The sequence below is a fragment of the Oncorhynchus gorbuscha genome, linkage group LG06, assembly GCF_021184085.1.
Source record: "Oncorhynchus gorbuscha isolate QuinsamMale2020 ecotype Even-year linkage group LG06, OgorEven_v1.0, whole genome shotgun sequence".
NCBI classification, from domain to species: Eukaryota; Metazoa; Chordata; class Actinopteri; order Salmoniformes; family Salmonidae; genus Oncorhynchus; species Oncorhynchus gorbuscha.
In genome coordinates, this window is record NC_060178.1 from 6,393,749 (window position 1) to 6,416,457 (window position 22,709).

Genomic DNA, 22,709 nt, shown 5'->3' on the forward strand with positions numbered 1-22,709 from the left:
GACAGACAGACAGACAGACAGACAGACAGACAGACAGACAGACAGACAGACAGACAGACAGACAGACAGACAGACAGACAGACAGACAGACAGACAGTACATACATATGCACGTACCACTTTTTCGTTTTTCATATTTTAGAATTCTTTGAAACAAGTTATTTTTTTTCATTTCACTAATTTGGACTATTTTGTCCATAACAAACACAAATCCATTTAAATTACAGGTTGTAATGCAACAAAACAGGTGGAAAAAACAGCAAGGGGTTGAATAGTTTGACAAGGGGTTGAATAGTTTGACAAGGGAATGAACAGTTTGACAAGGGAATGAACAGTTTGACAAGGGAATGAACAGTTTGACAAGGGAATGAATAGTGTGACAAGGGAATGAATAGTTTGACAAGGGAATGAATAGTTTGACAAGGGAATGAATAGTTTGACAAGGGAATGAATAGTGTGACAAGGGAATGAATAGTTTGACAAGGGAATGAATAGTTTGACAAGGGAATGAACAGTTTGACAAGGGAATGAACAGTTTGACAAGGGAATGAATAGTTTGACAAGGGAATGAATAGTTTGACAAGGGAATGAATAGTTTGTGCACTGTATCATAACATCTTAGGCAAATCATAACATCACAAATGAATCACTTCAGAATTCAGCTCAGAGGCAACATGAGGTTTACGAAGACCTCCTCTGGTGATTTCAACAGGTGTATATTGTATATCTGACAGCAATGATGCCACAAATAACAGGACAAGAACACAAAGAGCGACGAGTCCATTCCTTCATCTGTCTGTTTTATCAGCAAGTCAAGAACACATTGTCCAATAAAGAGGTGCTAGGATTTGAATAGGACACCAGTCCAACAAACAGGGTTGGGATCAATTTCATTTCAATTCAGAAAGTAAACCAAATTCAAATTCCACATTTCCCTAATTCAAAAACCTAAAAAGAGAATTAGAATTTCAGTGTGCTTCTTGAATTGAAATGGACCCAAACCCTGTCAGCTGCATATGTTGTTTTCCTTCTCCTCTGTGCCACAGTTCTAACAGCCACCATTAGAGCAGCTGAATGGCTGGCGGCTGGGTTGTGGTACACACTATCCAGACCGCACCACACACGGCGGCGGGTGTCCAAGTTAGTCAAGTGTAAGACGGCCATCTGTACCTAGTGTGGAGCCCACCATCTCTGCAGCTGAGCAAGACTGGAACACACAACTGAAATAGTTCAGGGTCCAGTCTGTCCATGTCTCTCTATAGTTGATGGTTCTCAGCTCAGTCTGATCATGTCTCTCTACAGCTGATGGTTCTCAGCTCAGTCTGATCATGTCTCTCTACAGCTGATGGTTCTCAGCTCAGTCTGTCCATGTCTCTCTACAGCTGATGGTTCTCAGCTCAGTCTGATCATGTCTCTCTACAGCTGATGGTTCTCAGCTCAGTCTGTCCATGTCTCTCTACAGCTGATGGTTCTCAGCTCAGTCTGTCCATGTCTCTCTACAGCTGATGGTTCTCAGCTCAGTCTCTACAGTGGATGGTTTTTCCACCGCAGAACCAGTCGGTCCGGCCTGAGGCTTTCCCCTGCAGAACCAGTCGGTCCGGCCTGAGGCTTTCCCCTGCAGAACCAGTCGGTCCGGCCTGAGGCTTTCCCCTGCAGAACCAGTCGGTCCGGCCTGAGGCTTTTCACCGCAGATCCGGCTGGTCCGGCCTGAGGCTTTCCACTGCAGATCCGGCTGGTCCGGCCTGAGGCTTTCCAAGGGCTTCAAGTAACTGTCCAGTGAAAATCTCACATTTAAAAGTTCATATTCTGTTAGCTCAAACCCAAATAATGTTGTTGACTTATCCTATACTTGTATTTGTGGCCAGAGCATAAATTGGAGACAAAACACTTTAAAAACCTTACCTCACACTTGTATCTAAATGGAGAAAGTTTAAAGAAAAAAGCTTGCTATATCCAATCAGCGGTCTACTTGCGTGAATATTTTCAAAGACCATATACGGCCACACTATTACAACACAGAAAAGTTGCTTTTTAACACATTTAAAGAAGACTATTTAGAAGGAAGACTATTTCACTCATATCGTAATTAATTATAGATCACATTTCATAGAAACAGTTACTTTAAACCCCAGTGTTTGAACCCCAGAGTTCAGTCTACTGCTTCAGAAAGAAGGGATGAGTTCAGTCTACTGCTTCAGAATGAAGGGATGAGTTCAGTCTACTGCTTCAGAATAAAGGGATGAGTTCAGTCTACTGCTTCAGAATAAAGGGATGAGTTCAGTCTACTGCTTCAGAATGAAGGGATGAGTTCAGTCTACTGCTTCAGAATAAAGGGATGAGTTCAGTCTACTGCTTCAGAATAAAGGGATGAGTTCAGTCTACTGCTTCAGAATGAAGGGATGAGTTCAGTCTACTGCTTCAGAATGAAGGGATGAGTTCAGTCTACTGCTTCAGAATGAAGGGATGAGTTCAGTCTACTGCTTCAGAATGAAGGGATGAGTTCAGTCTACTGCTTCAGAATGAAGGGATGAGTTCAGTCATCTCCTCTTCCTGTAATCTCACTCTCCTCCGTGTGAAGATGAGGTGGTCTCTTCCTGTAATCTCACTCTCCTCAGTGTGAAGATGAGGTGGTCTCTTCCTGTAATCTCACTCTCCTCCGTGTGAAGATGAGGTGGTCTCTTCCTGTAATCTCACTCTCCTCAGTGTGAAGATGAGGTGGTCTCTTCCTGTAACCTCACTCTCCTCAGTGACTCTCTATACTCCCTCTGTCAGTTGGTTCAGTGTGAAGGTGAGGTGGTCTCTTCCTGTAACCTCACTCTCCTCAGTGACTCTCTATACTCCCTCTGTCAGTTGGTTCAGTGTGAAGGTGAGGTGGTCTCTTCCTGTAACCTCACTCTCCTCAGTGACTCTCTATACTCCCTCTGTCAGTTGGTTCAGTGTGAAGGTGAGGTGGTCTCTTCCTGTAACCTCACTCTCCTCAGTGACTCTATACTCCCTCTGTCAGTTGGTTCAGTGTGAAGGTGAGGTGGTCTCTTCCTGTAACCTCACTCTCCTCAGTGACTCTCTATACTCCCTCTGTCAGTTGGTTCAGTGTGAAGGTGAGGTGGTCTCTTCCTGTAACCTCACTCTCCTCAGTGACTCTATACTCCCTCTGTCAGTTGGTTCAGTGTGAAGGTGAGGTGGTCTCTTCCTGTAACCTCACTCTCCTCAGTGACTCTCTATACTCCCTCTGTCAGTTGGTTCAGTGTGAAGGTGAGGTGGTCTCTTCCTGTAACCTCACTCTCCTCAGTGACTCTCTATACTCCCTCTGTCAGTTGGTTCAGTGTGAAGGTGAGGGATCTGCGTCTGTTGAAGGCCTCTTCTCTTCCTCTTCTAGGCCCACCCTCCTCAGTGACTCATTATACTTCCGGGTTCCTAGCCTCACTATGTCATTAATCTCCTCAGCCAGGTCCCTCCTGCCACTCTCCACCATGGCATTTATCAACCTGGGCACTGCACCAATACCCTGCTGGCCTGGACCTCCAGCGGGACGCAACCCAACACCCTCCTGCTGCTGACCCCGGGCCCAGTGGAACAGCATCTCCAACACCACGGCCCCTAGGTTGTCTCTGGAGGCGGGAGGGGAGAGAGGACAGACGAGAAAGAGAGAGAGAGGACAGAGAGACAGAGAGACAGAGAGAGCGAGAGAGAGATGGAGCGAGAGAGAGAGAGAGAGATGGAGCAAGAGAGAGAGAGAGAGAGATGGAGCAAGAGAGAGAGAGAGAGAGAGATGGAGCAAGAGAGAGAGAGAGAGAGAGATGGAGCAAGAGAGAGAGAGAGAGATGGAGCAAGAGAGAGATGGAGCAAGAGAGAGATGGAGCGAGAGAGAGAGAGAGATGGAGCGAGAGAGAGAGAGAGATGGAGCAAGAGAGAGAGAGAGAGATGGAGCAAGAGAGAGAGATGGAGCAAGAGAGAGATGGAGCAAGAGAGAGATGGAGCAAGAGAGAGATGGAGCAAGAGAGATGGAGCAAGAGAGAGGAGAGGACAGACAGAGAGAGAGAGATGGAGAGAGAGAGAAAGGGAAAGAGAAAGAAGGAGAGAGCAAGAGAGAGAGAGAGAGAGAGAGAGAGGTATCTGTAAGGGCTTCTACAAATAGAGGGCATTTTGGTTACAGGAAAACCCTACATGTAACCAACAGGGAATCTAAAGACAGACAGACAGACAGACAGACAGACAGACAGACAGACAGACAGACAGACAGACAGACAGACAGACAGACAGACAGACAGACAGACAGACAGACAGACAGACAGACAGACAGACAGACAGACAGACAGACGAAAACGTACAGTTGTGAATATAACTATGTTCCCTGAAGGAGGTAAATAAGGTACAACACAGCTATGGAGATTTCTCGTGTTGACGCCCCCTTCTGAAGAACAGCAGAATCACGCCTAAAAAGGGCCAATGAACACCGTGCCTCACCAGAAGCTCCGCCTTCCGCAGGCGATAAACCCGGAGGTACAGATGAACTCCTTCAGTACCGATTCCAGGGCGACGCGAGGCAAAACAGGTGTTATAGTTTTATAGTCCCAACTCTACGTTCCCGTTCAGTCGGTCAACTCGGTACAACACAGGGGACATGAAAGATAAACGCCCCAAAGCAGATCCCAGTAGACACCAAATGAAACGAACCGCGGCAGACCACAGTTACAACCCGAAAGCTAAATCAAATCACATTTTATTGGTCGCATACACATGGTTAGCAGATGTTAAATGGTCACATACACATGGTTAGCAGATGTTATTGGTCACATGGTTAGCAGATGTTATTGGTCACATGGTTAGCAGATGTTAATGCGAGTGTAGCGAAATGCTTGTGCTGCTAGTTAAGACCGTGCAGTAATATCTAACAAGTAATCTAACAATTTCACAACAACTACCTTATACACACACAAGTGTAAAGGAACGAATAAGAATATGTGATGGCCGAACGACATAGGCAAGATGCAGTAGATGGTATAGAATACAGTATATACATATGAGATGAGTAATGTAGGGTAAGTAAACATTATATAAAGTGGCATTGTTTAAAGTGACTAGTGATATATTTATTACATCCAATGTTTTATTATTAAAGTGGCTAGAGATTTGAGTCAGTATGTTGGCAACAGCCACTCAATGTTAGTGATGGCTGTTTAACAGTCTGATGGCCTTGAGATAGAAGCTGTTTTCAGTCTCTCGGTCCCAGCTTTGATGCACCTGTACTGACCTCGCCTTCTGGATGATAGCGGGATGAACAGGCAGTGGCTCGGGTGGTTGTTGTCCTTGATGATCTTTATGTCCTTGATGACCTCTTCCTTAGGTCTCGAGAATCTCTCTGACCACAGATCGGTCCTATTAGAATAACCAAGCGACTGGATGCTACGTATTCTAAACGAGAGAGCTATAGGAAGTAGCTAAACGAGAGCGATATAGGAAGTAGCTAAACGAGAGAGCTATAGGAAGTAGGTAAACGAGAGAGCTATAGGAAGTAGCTAAACGAGAGAGCTATAGGAAGTAGCTAAACGAGAGAGCTATAGGAAGTAGCTAAACGAGAGAGCTATAGGAAGTAGCTAAACGAGAGAGCTATAGGAAGTAGCTAAACGAGAGAGCTATAGGAAGTAGCTAAACGAGAGAGCTATAGGAAGTAGCTAAACGAGAGAGCTATAGGAAGTAGCTAAACGAGAGAGCTGTAGGAAGTAGCTAAACGAGAGAGCTGTAGGAAGTAGCTAAACGAGAGAGATGTAGGAAGTAGCTAAACGAGAGAGATGTAGGAAGTAGCTAAACGAGAGAGATGTAGGAAGTAGCTAAACGAGAGAGAGGTAGGAAGTAGCTAAACGAGAGAGAGGTAGGAAGTAGCTAAACGAGAGAGGTATAGGAAGTAGATAAACGAGAGAGCTATAGGAAGTAGCTAAACGAGAGAGCTATAGGAAGTAGCTAAACGAGAGAGCTATAGGAAGTAGCTAAACGAGAGCGATATAGGAAGTAGCTAAACGAGAGGCTAAACGAGAGAGCTATAGGAAGTAGGTAAACGAGAGCGATATAGGAAGTAGCTAAACGAGAGAGGTAGGAAGTAGCTAAACGAGAGGCTAAACGAGAGAGATGTAGGAAGTAGGTAAACGAGAGAGATGTAGGAAGTAGCTAAACGAGAGAGAGGTAGGAAGTAGCTAAACGAGAGAGAGGTAGGAAGTAGCTAAACGAGAGAGAGGTAGGAAGTAGCTAAACGAGAGAGAGGTAGGAAGTAGCTAAACGAGAGAGAGGTAGGAAGTAGCTAAACGAGAGAGAGGTAGGAAGTAGCTAAACGAGAGAGAGGTAGGAAGTAGCTAAACGAGAGAGAGGTAGGAAGTAGCTAAACGAGAGAGAGGTAGGAAGTAGCTAAACGAGAGAGAGGTAGGAAGTAGCTAAACGAGAGAGAGGTAGGAAGTAGCTAAACGAGAGAGAGGTAGGAAGTAGCTAAACGAGAGAGAGGTAGGAAGTAGCTAAACGAGAGAGAGGTAGGAAGTAGCTAAACGAGAGAGAGGTAGGAAGTAGCTAAACGAGAGAGAGGTAGGAAGTAGCTAAACGAGAGAGAGGTAGGAAGTAGCTAAACGAGAGAGAGGTAGGAAGTAGCTAAACGAGAGAGAGGTAGGAAGTAGCTAAACGAGAGAGAGGTAGGAAGTAGCTAAACGAGAGAGAGGTAGGAAGTAGCTAAACGAGAGAGAGGTAGGAAGTAGCTAAACGAGAGAGGTATAGGAAGTAGCTAAACGAGAGAGATGTAGGAAGTAGCTAAACGAGAGAGATGTAGGAAGTAGCTAAACGAGAGAGATGTAGGAAGTAGCTAAACGAGAGAGATGTAGGAAGTAGCTAAACGAGAGAGATGTAGGAAGTAGCTAAACGAGAGAGATGTAGGAAGTAGCTAAACGAGAGAGAGGTAGGAAGTAGCTAAACGAGAGAGAGGTAGGAAGTAGCTAAACGAGAGAGCTATAGGAAGTAGATAAACGAGAGAGCTATAGGAAGTAGCTAAACGAGAGCGATATAGGAAGTAGCTAAACGAGAGGCTAAACGAGAGAGGTAGGAAGTAGCTAAACGAGAGGCTAAACGAGAGAGATGTAGGAAGTAGCTAAAAGAGAGAGAGGTAGGAAGTAGCTAAACGAGAGAGAGGTAGGAAGTAGCTAAACGAGAGAGAGGTAGGAAGTAGCTAAACGAGAGAGAGGTAGGAAGTAGCTAAACGAGAGAGAGGTAGGAAGTAGCTAAACGAGAGAGAGGTAGGAAGTAGCTAAACGAGAGAGAGGTAGGAAGTAGCTAAACGAGAGAGAGGTAGGAAGTAGCTAAACGAGAGAGAGGTAGGAAGTAGCTAAACGAGAGAGAGGTAGGAAGTAGCTAAACGAGAGAGAGGTAGGAAGTAGCTAAACGAGAGAGAGGTAGGAAGTAGCTAAACGAGAGAGAGGTAGGAAGTAGCTAAACGAGAGAGGTAGGAAGTAGCTAAACGAGAGGCTAAACGAGAGAGATGTAGGAAGTAGCTAAACGAGAGAGAGGTAGGAAGTAGCTAAACGAGAGAGAGGTAGGAAGTAGCTAAACGAGAGAGAGGTAGGAAGTAGCTAAACGAGAGAGAGGTAGGAAGTAGCTAAACGAGAGAGAGGTAGGAAGTAGCTAAACGAGAGAGAGGTAGGAAGTAGCTAAACGAGAGAGAGGTAGGAAGTAGCTAAACGAGAGAGAGGTAGGAAGTAGCTAAACGAGAGAGAGGTAGGAAGTAGCTAAACGAGAGAGAGGTAGGAAGTAGCTAAACGAGAGAGAGGTAGGAAGTAGCTAAACGAGAGAGAGGTAGGAAGTAGCTAAACGAGAGAGAGGTAGGAAGTAGCTAAACGAGAGAGAGGTAGGAAGTAGCTAAACGAGAGAGAGGTAGGAAGTAGCTAAACGAGAGAGAGGTAGGAAGTAGCTAAACGAGAGAGAGGTAGGAAGTAGCTAAACGAGAGAGAGGTAGGAAGTAGCTAAACGAGAGAGAGGTAGGAAGTAGCTAAACGAGAGAGAGGTAGGAAGTAGCTAAACGAGAGAGAGGTAGGAAGTAGCTAAACGAGAGAGAGGTAGGAAGTAGCTAAACGAGAGAGAGGTAGGAAGTAGCTAAACGAGAGAGAGGTAGGAAGTAGCTAAACGAGAGAGAGGTAGGAAGTAGCTAAACGAGAGAGAGGTAGGAAGTAGCTAAACGAGAGAGAGGTAGGAAGTAGCTAAACGAGAGAGAGGTAGGAAGTAGCTAAACGAGAGAGAGGTAGGAAGTAGCTAAACGAGAGAGCTATAGGAAGTAGCTAAACGAGAGAGCTATAGGAAGTAGGTAAACGAGAGAGAGATAGGAAGTAGCTAAACGAGAGAGATATAGGAAGTAGCTAAACGAGAGAGAGATACACAAACAATTCCACCATGGGAGACCAGGAATCAACAGTGGCAGACCGCTAGCTAGTTGGCCTTGACGAGTCAGCTAACCGGACCGCTAGCTAGTTGGCCTTGACGAGTCAGCTAACCTGGCCGCTAGCTAGTTGGCCTTGAGGAGTCAGCTAACCTGACCGCTAGCTAGTTGGCCTTGACGAGTCAGCTAACCTGGCCGCTAGCTAGTTGGCATTGACGAGTCAGCTAACCTGGCCGCTAGCTAGTTGGCCTTGAGGAGTCAGCTAACCTGGCCGCTAGCTAGTTGGCCTTGAGGAGTCAGCTAACCTGGCCGCTAGCTAGTTGGCCTTGAGGAGTCAGCTAACCTGGCCGCTAGCTAGTTGGCCTTGAGGAGTCAGCTGACCTGACCGCTAGCTAGTTGGCCTTGAGGAGTCAGCTGACCTGACCGCTAGCTAGTTGGCCTTGACGAGTCAGCTAACCTGGCCGCTAGCTAGTTGGCCTTGACGAGTCAGCTAACCTGGCCGCTAGCTAGTTGGCCTTGACGAGTCAGCTAACCTGACCGCTAGCTAGTTGGCCTTGACGAGTCAGCTAACCTGACCGCTAGCTAGTTGGCCTTGAGGAGTCAGCTAACCTGGCTAGCACACTATGCAGCTCTGTTTAGCCTTATCCCGCAGTCCACATAAGACCGGATCGTCGACCAAGTCCGGGAAGAGAGGTCAAACGGTGCCGAGGCACTGTTCCTGACACCGTCCCCACACACAAGCTGACCGCCGAGATCCGACAACAAAGCGTCAGTGTCTTTTAATTTGGTCATGAACCCAAACCCAGGCTTGTTAGCCTTCGTAATCAATAACAGATTCAGCAGGAAAGTCACGAAACCTGGTTACCTGGTTACCTGGTTAGCTGGTTACCTGGTTAGCTGGTTACCTGGTTAGCTGGTTACCTGGTTAGCTTTAATAACACAACGTCCAGAAGCATGAACACACTCACTAAGTGGGACAGCTTCCGGTGAGGCACGGTGTTCATTGGCCTTGTCAGGCGTGACTGTAATGTTGTTCAGTAGAGGGCTCACCCCATAGCTGTGTTGAAACGAGCTGACGGGCTGACAGGGAATAGTGGATGAATGTGAATGGAAACGCTCGAGTCAAATCGCTCAGATTAATTAAAGTCCTTTTTTTCTTCTTTTTTTTTTTTTACAGCGTAAACACACCTGTATTGGTATCTGCCTCCACGCATATCAATCACGTAGAAATACTGCTCTGAAGACTGACTCACAGAAGAGAGAGATAAATTGAGGACTCATGATACCATTGACATAGAAGTCTTGCCTTTTCAAATACTTTTTCCATTCACGCAGACACAGACAGACACACACACACACTTAATTCAAGTCACACATTCTCTCTCCCCCTCTCTCTGTCTCTTCCCTCCTCCCCCTCTCTCTGTCTCTCCCCCTCTCTCTGTCTCTCCCCCTCTCTCTCCCCTCTCTGTTTCCCCCCTCTCTCTCTCCCCCTCTCTCTGTCTCTTCCCTCCTCCCCCCCTCTCTGTCTCTCCCCCTCTCTCTGTCTCTCCCTGTCTCTCCCCCTCTCTCTGTCTCTCTCTCTGTTTCTCCCCCTCTCTCTGTCTCTCCCCCTCTCTCTCTCTCCCCCCTCTCTGTCTCTCCCCCTGTCTCTCCCCCCTCTCTGTCTCTCCCCTCTCCCCCCCTCTCTCTCCCCCCTCTCTCTGTCTCTCCCCCTCTCCCCCTCTCTCTCTCCCCCTCCCCCCCCCTCTCTCTCTCCCCCCTCTCTGTCTCTCATAAAAATACCATATAACGTGTTTTTCTGCAGCATCAGCACTGAAGCCATCTTTTTTGTGTTTGTTAGCATGTTCTTCATCCTCAAACTGACAGAAATGCTGCCCACTGAATATCAATGGGGGAGAATGTTTTTGTTGTTGTTTTAATCCCTCTTTTTGTAAATCGTCACGAAGCCATCTGGAACACTGCAGGAGATCACACTGATACTCAGATGTATATGTCTCTCTCTCTACACACCACTCGGTTATCTCTCTCTCTATACACCACTCGGCTATCTCTCTCTCTATACACCACTCGGTTATCTCTCTCTCTATACACCACTCGGTTATCTCTCTCTCTCTACACACCACTCGGTTATCTCTCTCTCTCTACACACCACTCGGTTATCTCTCTCTCTACACACCACTCGGTTATCTCTCTATACACACCACTCGGTTCTCTCTCTCTCTCTATACACACCACTCGGTTCTCTCTCTCTCTCTACACACCACTCGGTTCTCTCTCTCTCTCTACACACCACTCGGTTATCTCTCTCTCTACACACCACTCGGTTATCTCTCTCTCTACACACCACTCGGTTATCTCTCTCTCTACACACCACTCGGTTCTCTCTCTCTCTACACACCACTCGGTTATCTCTCTCTCTCTACACCACTCGGTTATCTCTCTCTCTATACACACCACTCGGTTCTCTCTCTCTCTATACACACCACTCGGTTATCTCTCTCTCTATACACACCACTCGGTCTCTCTCTCTCTATACACACCACTCGGTTTCTCTCTCTCTCTATACACACCACTCGGTTATCTCTCTCTCTATACACACCACTCGGTTCTCTCTCTCTCTACACACACCACTCGGTTATCTCTCTCTCTCTACACCACTCGGTTATCTCTCTCTCTATACACCACTCGGTTATCTCTCTCTCTCTACACACCACTCGGTTATCTCTCTCTCTACACACCACTCCGTTCCCCCCCCTCTCCACACCACTCCGTTCCCCCTCTCCACACCACTCCGTTCCCTCTCCACACCACTCCGTTCCCCCTCTCCACACCACTCCGTTCCCTCTCCACACCACTCCGTTCCCCCTCTCCACACCACTCCGTTCCCCCTCTCCACACCACTCCGTTCCCCTCTCCACACCACTCCGTTCCCCCTCTACACACCACTCCGTTCCTTCTCTCTCTACACACCACTCCGTTCCCCCTCTACACACCACTCCGTTCCTTCTCTCTCTACACCACTCCGTTCCTCCTCTACACACCACTCCGTTCCTTCTCTCTCTACACCACTCCGTTCCTCCTCTACACACCACTCCGTTCCCCCTCTACACACCACTCCGTTCCCCCTCTACACACCACTCCGTTCCTTCTCTCTCTACACCACTCCGTTCCTCCTCTACACACCACTCCGTTCCTTCTCTCTCTACACCACTCCGTTCCTCCTCTACACACCACTCCGTTCCTTCTCTCTCTACACCACTCCGTTCCTTCGCTCTCTACACCACTCCGTTTCCCCTCTACACACCACTCCGTTCCTTCGCTCTCTACACCACTCCGTTTCCCCTCTACACACCACTCCGTTCCTTCTCTCACCACACCACTCCGTTCCCCCTCTACACACCACTCCGTTCCTTCTCTCTCTACACCACTCCGTTCCCCCTCTACACACCACTCCGTTCCTTCTCTCTCTACACCACTCCGTTCCTCCTCTACACACCACTCCGTTCCTTCTCTCTCTACACCACTCCGTTCCTCCTCTACACACCACTCCGTTCCTTCTCTCTCTACACCACTCCGTTCCTCCTCTACACACAACTCCGTTCCTTCTCTCTCTACACCACTCCGTTCCTTCTCTCTCTACACCACTCCGTTCCTCCTCTACACACCACTCCGTTCCTTCTCTCTCTACACCACTCCGTTCCTCCTCTACACACAACTCCGTTCCTTCTCTCTCTACACCACTCCGTTCCTTCTCTCTCTACACCACTCCGTTCCTCCTCTATACACCACTCGGTTATCTCTCTCTCTATACACCACTCGGTTATCTCTCTCTCTCTACACCACTCGGTTATCTCTCTCTCTACACCACTCCGTTATCTCTCTCTACACACCACTCGGTTATCTCTCTCTCTCTACCCACCACTCCGTTCCCCCTCTCCCCACCACTCCGTTCCCCCTCTACACACCAGTCCGTTCCTTCTCTCTCTACACCACTCCGTTCCTTCTCTCTACACACCACTCCGTTCCCCCTCTCTCGTTCCCCCTCTACACACCACTCCGTTCCTTCTCTCTCTACACCACTCCGTTCCTCCTCTCCACACCACTCCGTTCCCCCTCTACACACCACTCCGTTCCCCCTCTACACACCACTCCGTTCCTTCTCTCTCTACACCACTCCGTTCCTCCTCTACACACCACTCCGTTCCCCCTCTACACACCACTCCGTTCCCCCTCTACACACCACTCCGTTCCTTCTCTCTCACACCACTCCGTTCCTTCGCTCTCTACACCACTCCGTTTCCCCTCTACACACCACTCCGTTCCTTCGCTCTCTACACCACTCCGTTTCCCCTCTACACACCACTCCGTTCCTTCTCTCACCACACCACTCCGTTCCCCCTCTACACACCACTCCGTTCCTTCTCTCTCTACACCACTCCGTTCCCCCTCTACACACCACTCCGTTCCTTCTCTCTCTACACCACTCCGTTCCTCCTCTACACACCACTCCGTTCCTTCTCTCTCTACACCACTCCGTTCCTCCTCTACACACCACTCCGTTCCTTCTCTCTCTACACCACTCCGTTCCTCCTCTACACACAACTCCGTTCCTTCTCTCTACACACCACTCCGTTCCTTCTCTCTCTACACCACTCCGTTCCTCCTCTACACACCACTCCGTTCCTCCTCTACACACCACTCCGTTCCTTCTCTCTCTACACCACTCCGTTCCTTCTCTCTCTACACCACTCCGTTCCTCCTCTACACACCACTCCGTTCCTTCTCTCTCTACACCACTCCGTTCCTTCTCTCTCTACACCACTCCGTTCCTTCTCTCTCTACACCACTCCGTTCCTCCTCTACACACCACTCCGTTCCTCCTCTCTCTACACCACTCCGTTCCCCCTCTCTCTACACCACTCCGTTCCTTCTCTCTCTACACCACTCCGTTCCTTCTCTACACCACTCCGTTCCCCCTCTATAGCACATCACTTCATCCCCTCTCATCCAGAAATAGAACACTGGGTTGGCACAGAAAACAAGAACTATATTTAGCAAATCTGCATCCCTCTTGTTCCCGCTCATCTCAAAATCCTTCTGATAAAAAGGGAAATGACCATGATAAAGATGTAATAGCCACTGCTTATGAATGGGTTATGGATGGGTTATAAATGGGTTATGAATGGGTTATGAAAGGGTTATAAATGGGTTATGGATGGGTTATGGATGGGTTATGAATGGGTTATGGATGGGTTATGAATGGATTATGAATGGGTTATGAATGGGTTATGAATGGGTTATGAATGGGTTATGAAAGGGTTATAAATGGGTTATGAATGGGTTATGGATGGGCTATGAATGGGTTATGAATGGGTTATGAATGGGTTATGAATGGGTTATGAATGGGTTATGAATGGGTTATGAATGGGTTATGGATGGGCTATGGATGGGCTATGAATGCGTTATGGATGGGCTATGAATGGGTTATGGATGGGCTATGAATGGGTTATTACATTTGGTGCCTAATGAACAGGACCCTGGTTCTCCATCACAGTAACCATCATGCCCAGGTGTATTCGTACTTAATGCAAAATGAGTGTTTCTTATTGGATAAGTACAGGTAATGCCTCCCTGTTTCGGTCAGTTTTCTTACATTTGGTGCCTAATGAACATGCCCACCTGTATTTGTACTGCATGCGGTCCAGCTCCTGGTAGCTGATTCCCAGGTTGATGCCAATGGACCTCCAGTCCTGTCCGATCTGCAGGGAGATGGCCAGCAGGTTAGCCTCAGTCAGGTACCCGCTTTCTGGGTCGCCCAGGTTCAGCGGAGGGTACTGAGGCTGCTCCCAGTCCATACCATTACTACCACCCTCTGAGTTTAGGCCCTGAGGGGAAGGGAGAGGGGGCAGTGAAGACAGGAAGTAGAGGAAGAGACTCATACCATTACTATCCAATCAGAGTTCATAGCCTGAGTGGGCGGTGAAGACAGGAAGTAGAGGAAGAGGCTCATACCATTACTATCCAATCAGAGTTCATAGCCTGAGTGGGTGGTGAAGACAGGAAGTAGAGAAAGAGGCTCATACGATTACTATCCAATCAGAGTTCATAGCCTGAGTGGGTGTACTTTGTATCCCCACACAAAAAAGCAAGATGTTAAAAAATCTGCAGATTCTGAAAGAGATCATGTAGCCATTTTAATAACACAGCTTATCACAGATAGAGGCAACACTCTCCAGATCTCAGTGTTTAACTTTTCTATCATGTCGAGATGCTGTAGTTCCAATTACAAATCAATTCACTTAAATATTTTTATTTTGTCTCGTGATTTTAAAAAGGTATATATACAGTGCCTTGCGAAAGTATTCAGCCCCCTTGAACTTTGCGACCTTTTGCCACATTTCAGGCTTCAAACATAAAGATATAAAACTGTATTTTTTTGTCAAGAATCAACAACATGTGGTACACAATCCTGAAGTGGAACGACATTTATTGGATATTTCAAACTTTTTTAACAAATCAAAAACTGAAAAATTGGGCGTGCAAAATTATTCAGCCCCTTTACTTTCAGTGCAGCAAACTCTCTCCAGAAGTTCAGTGAGGATCTCTGAATGATCCAATGTTGACCTAAATGACTAATGATGATAAATACAGTCCACCTGTGTGTAATCAAGTCTCCGTATAAATGCACCTGCACTGTGATAGTCTCAGAGGTCCGTTAAAAGCGCAGAGAGCATCATGAAGAACAAGGAACACACCAGGCAGGTCCGAGATACTGCTGTGAAGAAGTTTAAAGCCGGATTTGGATACAAAAGATTTCCCAAGCTTTAAACATCCCAAGGAGCACTGTGCAATCGATAATATTGAAATGGAAGAAGTATCAGACCACTGCAAATCTACCAAGACCTGGCCGTCCCTCTAAACTTTCAGCTCATACAAGGAGAAGACTGATCAGAGATGCAGCCAAGAGGCCCATGATCACTCTGGATGAACTGCAGAGATCTACAGCTGAGGTGGGAGACTCTGTCCATAGGACAACAATCAGTCGTGTATTGCACAAATCTGGCCTTTATGGAAGAGTGGCAAGAAGAAAGCAATTTCTTAAAGATATCCATAAAACGTGTTGTTTAAAGTTTGCCACAAGCCACCTGGGAGACACACCAAACATGTGGAAGAAGGTGCTCTGGTCAGATGAAACCAAAATTGAACTTTTTGGCAACAATGCAAAACGTTATGTTTGGCGTAAAAGCAACACAGCTCATCACCCTGAACACACCATCCCCACTGTCAAACATGGTAGTGGCAGCATCATGGTTTGGGCCTGCTTTTCTTCACCATGGACAGGGAAGATGGTTAAAATTGATGGGAAGATGGATGGAGCCAAATACAGGACCATTCTGGAAGAAAACCTGATGGAGTCTGCAAAAGACCTGAGACTGGGATTGAGATTTGTCTTCCAACAAGACAATGATCCAAAACATAAAGCAAAATCTACAATGGAATGGTTCAAAAATAAACATATCCAGGTGTTAGAATGGCCAAGTCAAAGTCCAGACCTGAATCCAATCGAGAATCTGTGGAAAGAATTGAAAACTGCTGTTCACAAATGCTCTCCATCCAACCTCACTGAGCTCGAGCTGTTTTGCAAAACATTTCAGTCTCTCGATGTGCAAAACTGATAGAGACATACCCCAAGCGACTTACAGATGTAATCACAGCAAAAGGTGGCGCTACAAAGTATTAACTTAAGGGGGCTGAATAATTTTGCACGCCCAATTTTTCAGTTTTTGATTTGTTAAAAAAGTTTGAAATATCCAATAAATGTCGTTCCACTTAATGATTGTGTCCCACTTGTTGTTGATTCTTCACAAACAAATACAGTTTTATATCTTTATGTTGGAAACCTGAAATGTGGCAAAAGGTCGCAAAGTTCAAGGGGCCCGAATATTTTCGCAAGGCACTGTATATTATTTTAAGTCTGGGTTTAAGGTTCCTTTAAGAGGCATGAAATCACTTTTATCCCAGATTATGGTGTACCAAGAGAAGCTCCAAATGATTCGCTAAGCTACAACAGCGGTGGGAGTGACTCTTCGTGAAAGAAACAAAATGACGCCATCCGCATATAGAGGGACCATGTTCAGTGGAGCAATGAAAACATGGCTCCTGATACTAACAGCTAGGTAGGGCTTCCAAATAGCAAAGGACTCAAGGGGCACCCCTGGCGACAGGAACGTTGAAGTGGAAACGGGGGTGATTTATTGAAATGAGAACTGAAGCTGTCGGGAACGCATATACAACTGAACAAAAATATAAAACGCAACATGTAAAGTGTTGGTCCCATGTTTCATGAGCTGAAATAAAAGATCCCAGAAATGTTCCATACACACAAAAATCTTATTTCTCTCAAATGTTGTGCACAAATGTGTTTACATCCCTGTTAGTCAAGATAATCCATCCACCTGACAGGTTTGCATATCAAGAAGCTGAATAAACATGATAATTACACAATTTACACTAAAATGTGCAGTTTTGTCACACAACACAATGCCACAGATGTCTCAAGTTTTGAGGGAGCGTGCAATTGGCATGCTGACTGCAGGAATGTCCACCAGAGCTGTTGCCAGATAATTTAATGTACATTTCTCTACCATAAGCCGCATCCAACGTTGTTTTAGGGAATTTGGCAGTCCATCAACCGTTCTCACAGCCGCAGACCACGTGTAACCACGCTAGCCCAGGACCTCCATATCTGTTTTTTTCATGTGCAGGATTGTCTAAGATCAGTCACCAGGGGAGCTGACAAAACAGAGGAGTATTTTTGTCTGGCGAAAAAGGTATTTTCATTGGCTGGGCCTGGCTCAAGTCGGTGGGCCACCCATGGCTACGCCCCTGCCCAGTCCATAGATTAGGGCCTAATTTATTTATTTCAATTGACTGATTTCTTTATATGAACTATAAACTTGGTAAAATCATTGAAATTTTTGCATGTTGTGTATATATATATATTTTTTTTTTTCAGTATAGTATTTCAACCCAAAACTAAACTAAATTAAATAACAAATAACAAACTAACAAAACTAAATGACTACTGTCATAATGTAGTTCCATTCCACTTGGTCAAACAATGGCAACTTTTGAATCTTTGACACATGATATTCATTGGTCAGTCGCCTGACGATTGGAAAATGTTATTTTATTTTACCTTTATTTTACTAGGCAAGTCAGTTAAGAACAAATTCTTATTTTCAATAACGGCCTAGGAACAGTGGGTTAACTGCCTGTTCAGGGGCAGAACGACAGATTTGTACCTTGTCAGCTCGGGGGTTTGAACTTTCAACCTTCCGGTTACTAGTCCAACACTCTAACAATGAGAATCTGCCTGGGATGAAACCAGTTTTTTCACGATGAATTATTGTCGAAATGCATTTATTTAGTCTGTTTGCAGAGTATTTTAGTAAACACCTTGAGATCGCATCCGAGGAGGGCAATAGGAGGATGGATCGGTTTCATCTTTATCTTTAACATTACGGTGATAAAGACTCTGGGAGTCTGCGAGTTTCAATAGAATGTTTAAACATCCTCAACATAAAAGAGGAATATGCTTTGTAAAACTATATTTTACAGAAAATATTGATTAATGTGCGTTGTCTTTGTAAAATAAACCTAACACAGAACAGTAAATGTAGAGAAAGAGAGGTCAGGATTCAAACGAACGCAGACAAAACAACCTGTGTACTGCGATTGACTTCTTATCATTTATGTTGATTTAGGTGATTTGTGATTGAGCCAACGCTCCCAGAGTCAAAATATCAACAGCCGTCTTCATCCCCATGAATATCAGGGACATTACCTTTAAAAGTCTATTGAACGCGAGGGACATTACCTTTAAAAGTCTATTGAACGTGAGGGACATTACCTTTAAAAGTCTATTGAACGTGAGGGACATTACCTTTAAAAGTCTATTGAATGTCAGGGACATTACCTTTAAAAGTCTATTGAATGTCGTGAGGGACATTACCTTTAAAAGTCTATTGAAAATCAGGGACATTACCTTTAAAAGTCTATTGAATATCAGGGACATTACTTTAAAAGTCTATTGAAAAGACATTCTAAAATTGAAAATCAGGGACATTACCTTTAAAAGCCTATTGAAAGGGACATTCTTTAAAAGTCTATTCAGGGACATTACCTTTAAAAGTCTATTGAATATCAGGGACATTACCTTTAAAAGTCTATTGAATATCAGGGACATTACCTTTAAAAGTCTATTGAAAATCAGGGACATTACCTTTAAAAGTCTATTGAATATCAGGGACATTACCTTTAAAAGTCTATTGAAAATCAGGGACATTACCTTTAAAAGTCTATTGCTTAGCACAGATGTGTTGGTTTGAATCCCAGCCAGAGTGAAGAGGAGGAGAGAAATGGTAAGAAGATCCAATATATACAAAGGATAGTGGTACTGGGTAGTGGGTCCTCAAACATCTGACATGTCAAATCAAAATCAAATGTTATCGGTCACATACACATGGTTAGCAGATGTTCATGAGAGTCCTGATGCTTGTCCTGATGCTTTGGAAAATAAAGACTTCACAAGCAGTTTGTGTGATCTCATATCTGTTCGTGCTGAATAGCCAACTCCTAGGGTCATTGTCATGCCAGGCCAAACATAGAAGTTGGCTATACAGATGTAGGATCTTAATTTGATCACCCTGTTGCAGGAGAACTTTTCTGCAATTCAGGACATTTTTAAATGTGTAGTGTATTTGAGGTTTAAAAAGGCTTCTGAAGATTTGTGATTTCTAACTTTGAAATTTCAGACTTGATTTTCCTTATCAATCCCTACAAAAATGGCCATTAATTATAATCTATAGAAAAGTTTGTGGTTATACACACACATCATTAAAAACATAGGTGCTGGGATTATAAAGAACAGTACGTAGTCAATAACGCGGTGAACTGGGAGCTTAAAGAATGTGCGGGCCTTCTTGTTCTTCATTAATTATAACCCACTTAATAATTCACATTTCCTGTTGCTACAGGAATTATTTTCCTGCTGTAGGAAACTGGCTCAAATTATGAGCCTACATCTGTACAGCACTAGAGAAGGGTGTCTCTGACTGCGCTCATGCTCTGTTCTCACTTACAGGAAGTCTGAGTGGTAAGGTGGCCAGCCATTGGCTGTCGTGTCCTTTCCTTTTCCTGGCCACTTCCTGTGGTATGTCACTGGGAACCTCCCCTCGATAGAAAGACACCTGGAGAGGAGAGAGAACTTCAGATAGAATAGTCTTTCAATTATATTTGATTTGTTTAACCTTTATTTAACTAGGCAAGTCAGTTAAAGAACAAATTCTTATTTACAATGCTGGCCTACCAGGGAACAGTGGGTTAACTGCCTTGTTCAGGGGCAGAACGACACATTTTTACCTTGTCAGCTCGGGCCAAGCTCTAGCAAGCTTTTGGTTACTGGCCCAACGCTCCAACCACTAGGCTACCCTGCCGCCCCAAATAATAAAACATAGGTTTTTTATCCTCTTAAGGATCGGACCCTTTTTGTTGGCCTAAAAGGACCAAATCTAACTGCCTGTAGCTCAGGACCTGAAGCAAGAGCTTGCATAGTCGTGATACCACTTGAAAGGAAACACTTTGAAGTTTTGTGGAAATGTGAAAGGAATGTAGGAGAATATAACACATTAGATCTGGTAAAAGATCATACAAAGAAAAATAACATAGGTTTTCAATTCTTTTGTTTTTGTTCCATCATCTTTGCCAGCAGCATAGCATCCCACATCCCACTGCTGACTTCTTCTGAAGCTAAGCAGGGTTGGTCATAGTCGGTCCCAGGATGGGAGACCAGATGCTGCTGGCTTGCTTCTGAAGCTAAGCAGGGTTGGTCCTAGTTGGTCCCAGGATGGGAGACCAGATGCTGCTGGCTTGCTTCTGAAGCTAAGCAGGGTTGGTCCTAGTTGGTCCCAGGATGGGAGACCAGATGCTGCTGGCTTGCTTCTGAAGCTAAGCAGGGTTGGTCCTAGTTGGTCCCAGGATGGGAGACCAGATGCTGCTGGCTTGCTTCTGAAGCTAAGCAGGGTTGGTCCTAGTTGGTCCCAGGATGGGAGACCAGATGCTGCTGGCTTGCTTCTGAAGCTAAGCAGGGTTGGTCCTAGTTGGTCCCAGGATGGGAGACCAGATGCTGCTGGCTTGCTTCTGAAGCTAAGCAGGGTTGGTCCTAGTTGGTCCCAGGATGGGAGACCAGATGCTGCTGGCTTGCTTCTGAAGCTAAGCAGGGTTGGTCCTAGTTGGTCCCAGGATGGGAGACCAGATGCTGCTGGCTTGCTTCTGAAGCTAAGCAGGGTTGGTCCTAGTTGGTCCCAGGATGGGAGACCAGATGCTGCTGGCTTGCTTCTGAAGCTAAGCAGGGTTGGTCCTAGTTGGTCCCAGGATGGGAGACCAGATGCTGCTGACTTGCTTCTGAAGCTAAGCAGGGTTGGTCCTAGTTGGTCCCAGGATGGGAGACCAGATGCTGCTGACTTGCTTCTGAAGCTAAGCAGGGTTGGTCCTAGTTGGTCCCAGGATGGGAGACCAGATGCTGCTGACTTGCTTCTGAAGCTAAGCAGGGTTGGTCCTAGTTGGTCCCAGGATGGGAGACCAGATGCTGCTGGCTTGCTTCTGAAGCTAAGCAGGGTTGGTCCTAGTTGGTCCCAGGATGGGAGACCAGATGCTGCTGACTTGCTTCTGAAGCTAAGCAGGGTTGGTCCTAGTTGGTCCCAGGATGGGAGACCAGATGCTGCTGGCTTGCTTCTGAAGCTAAGCAGGGTTGGTCCTAGTTGGTCCCAGGATGGGAGACCAGATGCTGCTGGAAGTGGTGTTGGAGGGCCAGTAGGAGGCACTTTTTCCTCTGGTGAAAAGAACATCCCAATACCCCAGGGCAGTGATTGGGGACATTGCCCTGTGTAGGGTGCTGTCTTTCAGATAGGATGTTAAACGGGTGTCCTGACTGTCTATGGTCTCTAAAGATCCCATGGCACTTATCGTAAGAGTAGGGGTGTTAACCCTGATGTCCTGGCTAAATTAATCATCCCCAGCTTACAATTGGCTCTTTCATCTCTCCTGTAACTATTCCCCAGGTCTTTGCTGTAAATGAGAACGTGTTCTCAGTCAACTTACCTGGCAAAATAAATACAAATAAATAAAATATTTGAAATGAAAAATTACAGGCCTCTCTCATCTTTTTAAGTGGGAGAACTTGCACAATTGGTGGCTGACTAAATACTTTTTTGCCCCACTGTATTAGCATACATATATTGGCCTACATATATAGGACTACATATATAAGCCTACATTTATAGGACTACATTTCTAGGCATACATTTATAGGACTACATTTATAGGACTACATATATAAGCCTACATTTATAAGCCTACATTTATAGGCCTACATTTCTAGGCATACATCTATAGGACTACATTTATAGGACTACATATACAAGCCTACATTTATAGGCCGACATTTATAATCTAGTAGGACTACATTTTTAGGCCTACATTTATAATGTAGTAGTTTACATTAATATACCTAAATTTACAGGCCTAAATTTACGGGCCTACATTTATAGGCCGACATTTATAATGTAGTAGGACTACATTTATAGGCCTACATTTATAATGTAGTAGGACTACATTTATAATGTAGTAGGCCTACATTTATAATGTATTAGACTTACATTTACAGGCCTACATTTATAATGTAGTAGGACTACATGTACAGGCCTACATTTATAATGTAGTAGACCTACATTTACAGGCCTACATTTATAATGTAGTAGGACTACATTTACAGGCCTACATTTATAATGTAGTAGACCTACATGTACAGGCCTACATTTATAATGTAGTAGAACTACATTTATTAGCCTATATGTATAATGTAGCAGGCTGTCACGCCTTGGTCATTGTATCTTGTGTTTTTGTTATATGTTTGGGTAGGCCAGGGTGTGACATGGGTTTATATGTTGTATTTCGTATTGGGGTTTGTATTAATTGGGAGTGTGTATTAGTAGGGGTGTGTCTAGTTAGGCTTGGCTGCCTGAGGCGATTCCTAATTGGAGTCAGCTGATTCTCGTTGTCTCGGATTGGGAACCGTATTTAGGCAGCCTGAATGCACGTTGTATTTCGTGGGTGATTGTACCTGTCTCTGTGTTAGTCACCAGATAGGCTGTAATTAGTTTCACTCGTTTGTTGTTTTCTTATTCAGTTATTTCATGTACTGCATTATCTTCATTAAAAGTCATGAGTAACCAACATGCTGCATTTCGGTC

At 45.4% G+C, this 22,709-nt stretch overlaps 1 protein-coding gene across 3 annotated transcripts in view; it reads right to left on the minus strand.

Moving 5' to 3' along the window:
* The window catches only part of pidd1 (p53-induced death domain protein 1), a 45,294-nt gene continuing 22,585 nt past the window's right edge, over positions 1-22,709 (minus strand). The window contains exons 14-17 of one of the 3 annotated variants that reach the window (XR_006839191.1): positions 19,542-19,649; positions 14,077-14,282; positions 2,811-3,607; positions 1-2,732 (exon numbers count right to left, since the gene is read on the minus strand). Coding sequence is in view for 2 of the 3 variants with exons in the window: in XM_046352190.1 (XP_046208146.1) it covers positions 3,319-3,607; positions 14,077-14,282; positions 19,542-19,649 (603 nt within the window). In the remaining variant the exon portion in view is untranslated. Of the gene's footprint in view, positions 3,608-14,076; positions 14,283-19,541; positions 19,650-22,709 lie in introns of all 3 variants that reach the window. The other 2 variants (XM_046352190.1, XM_046352189.1) reach the window with 2 other exon arrangements.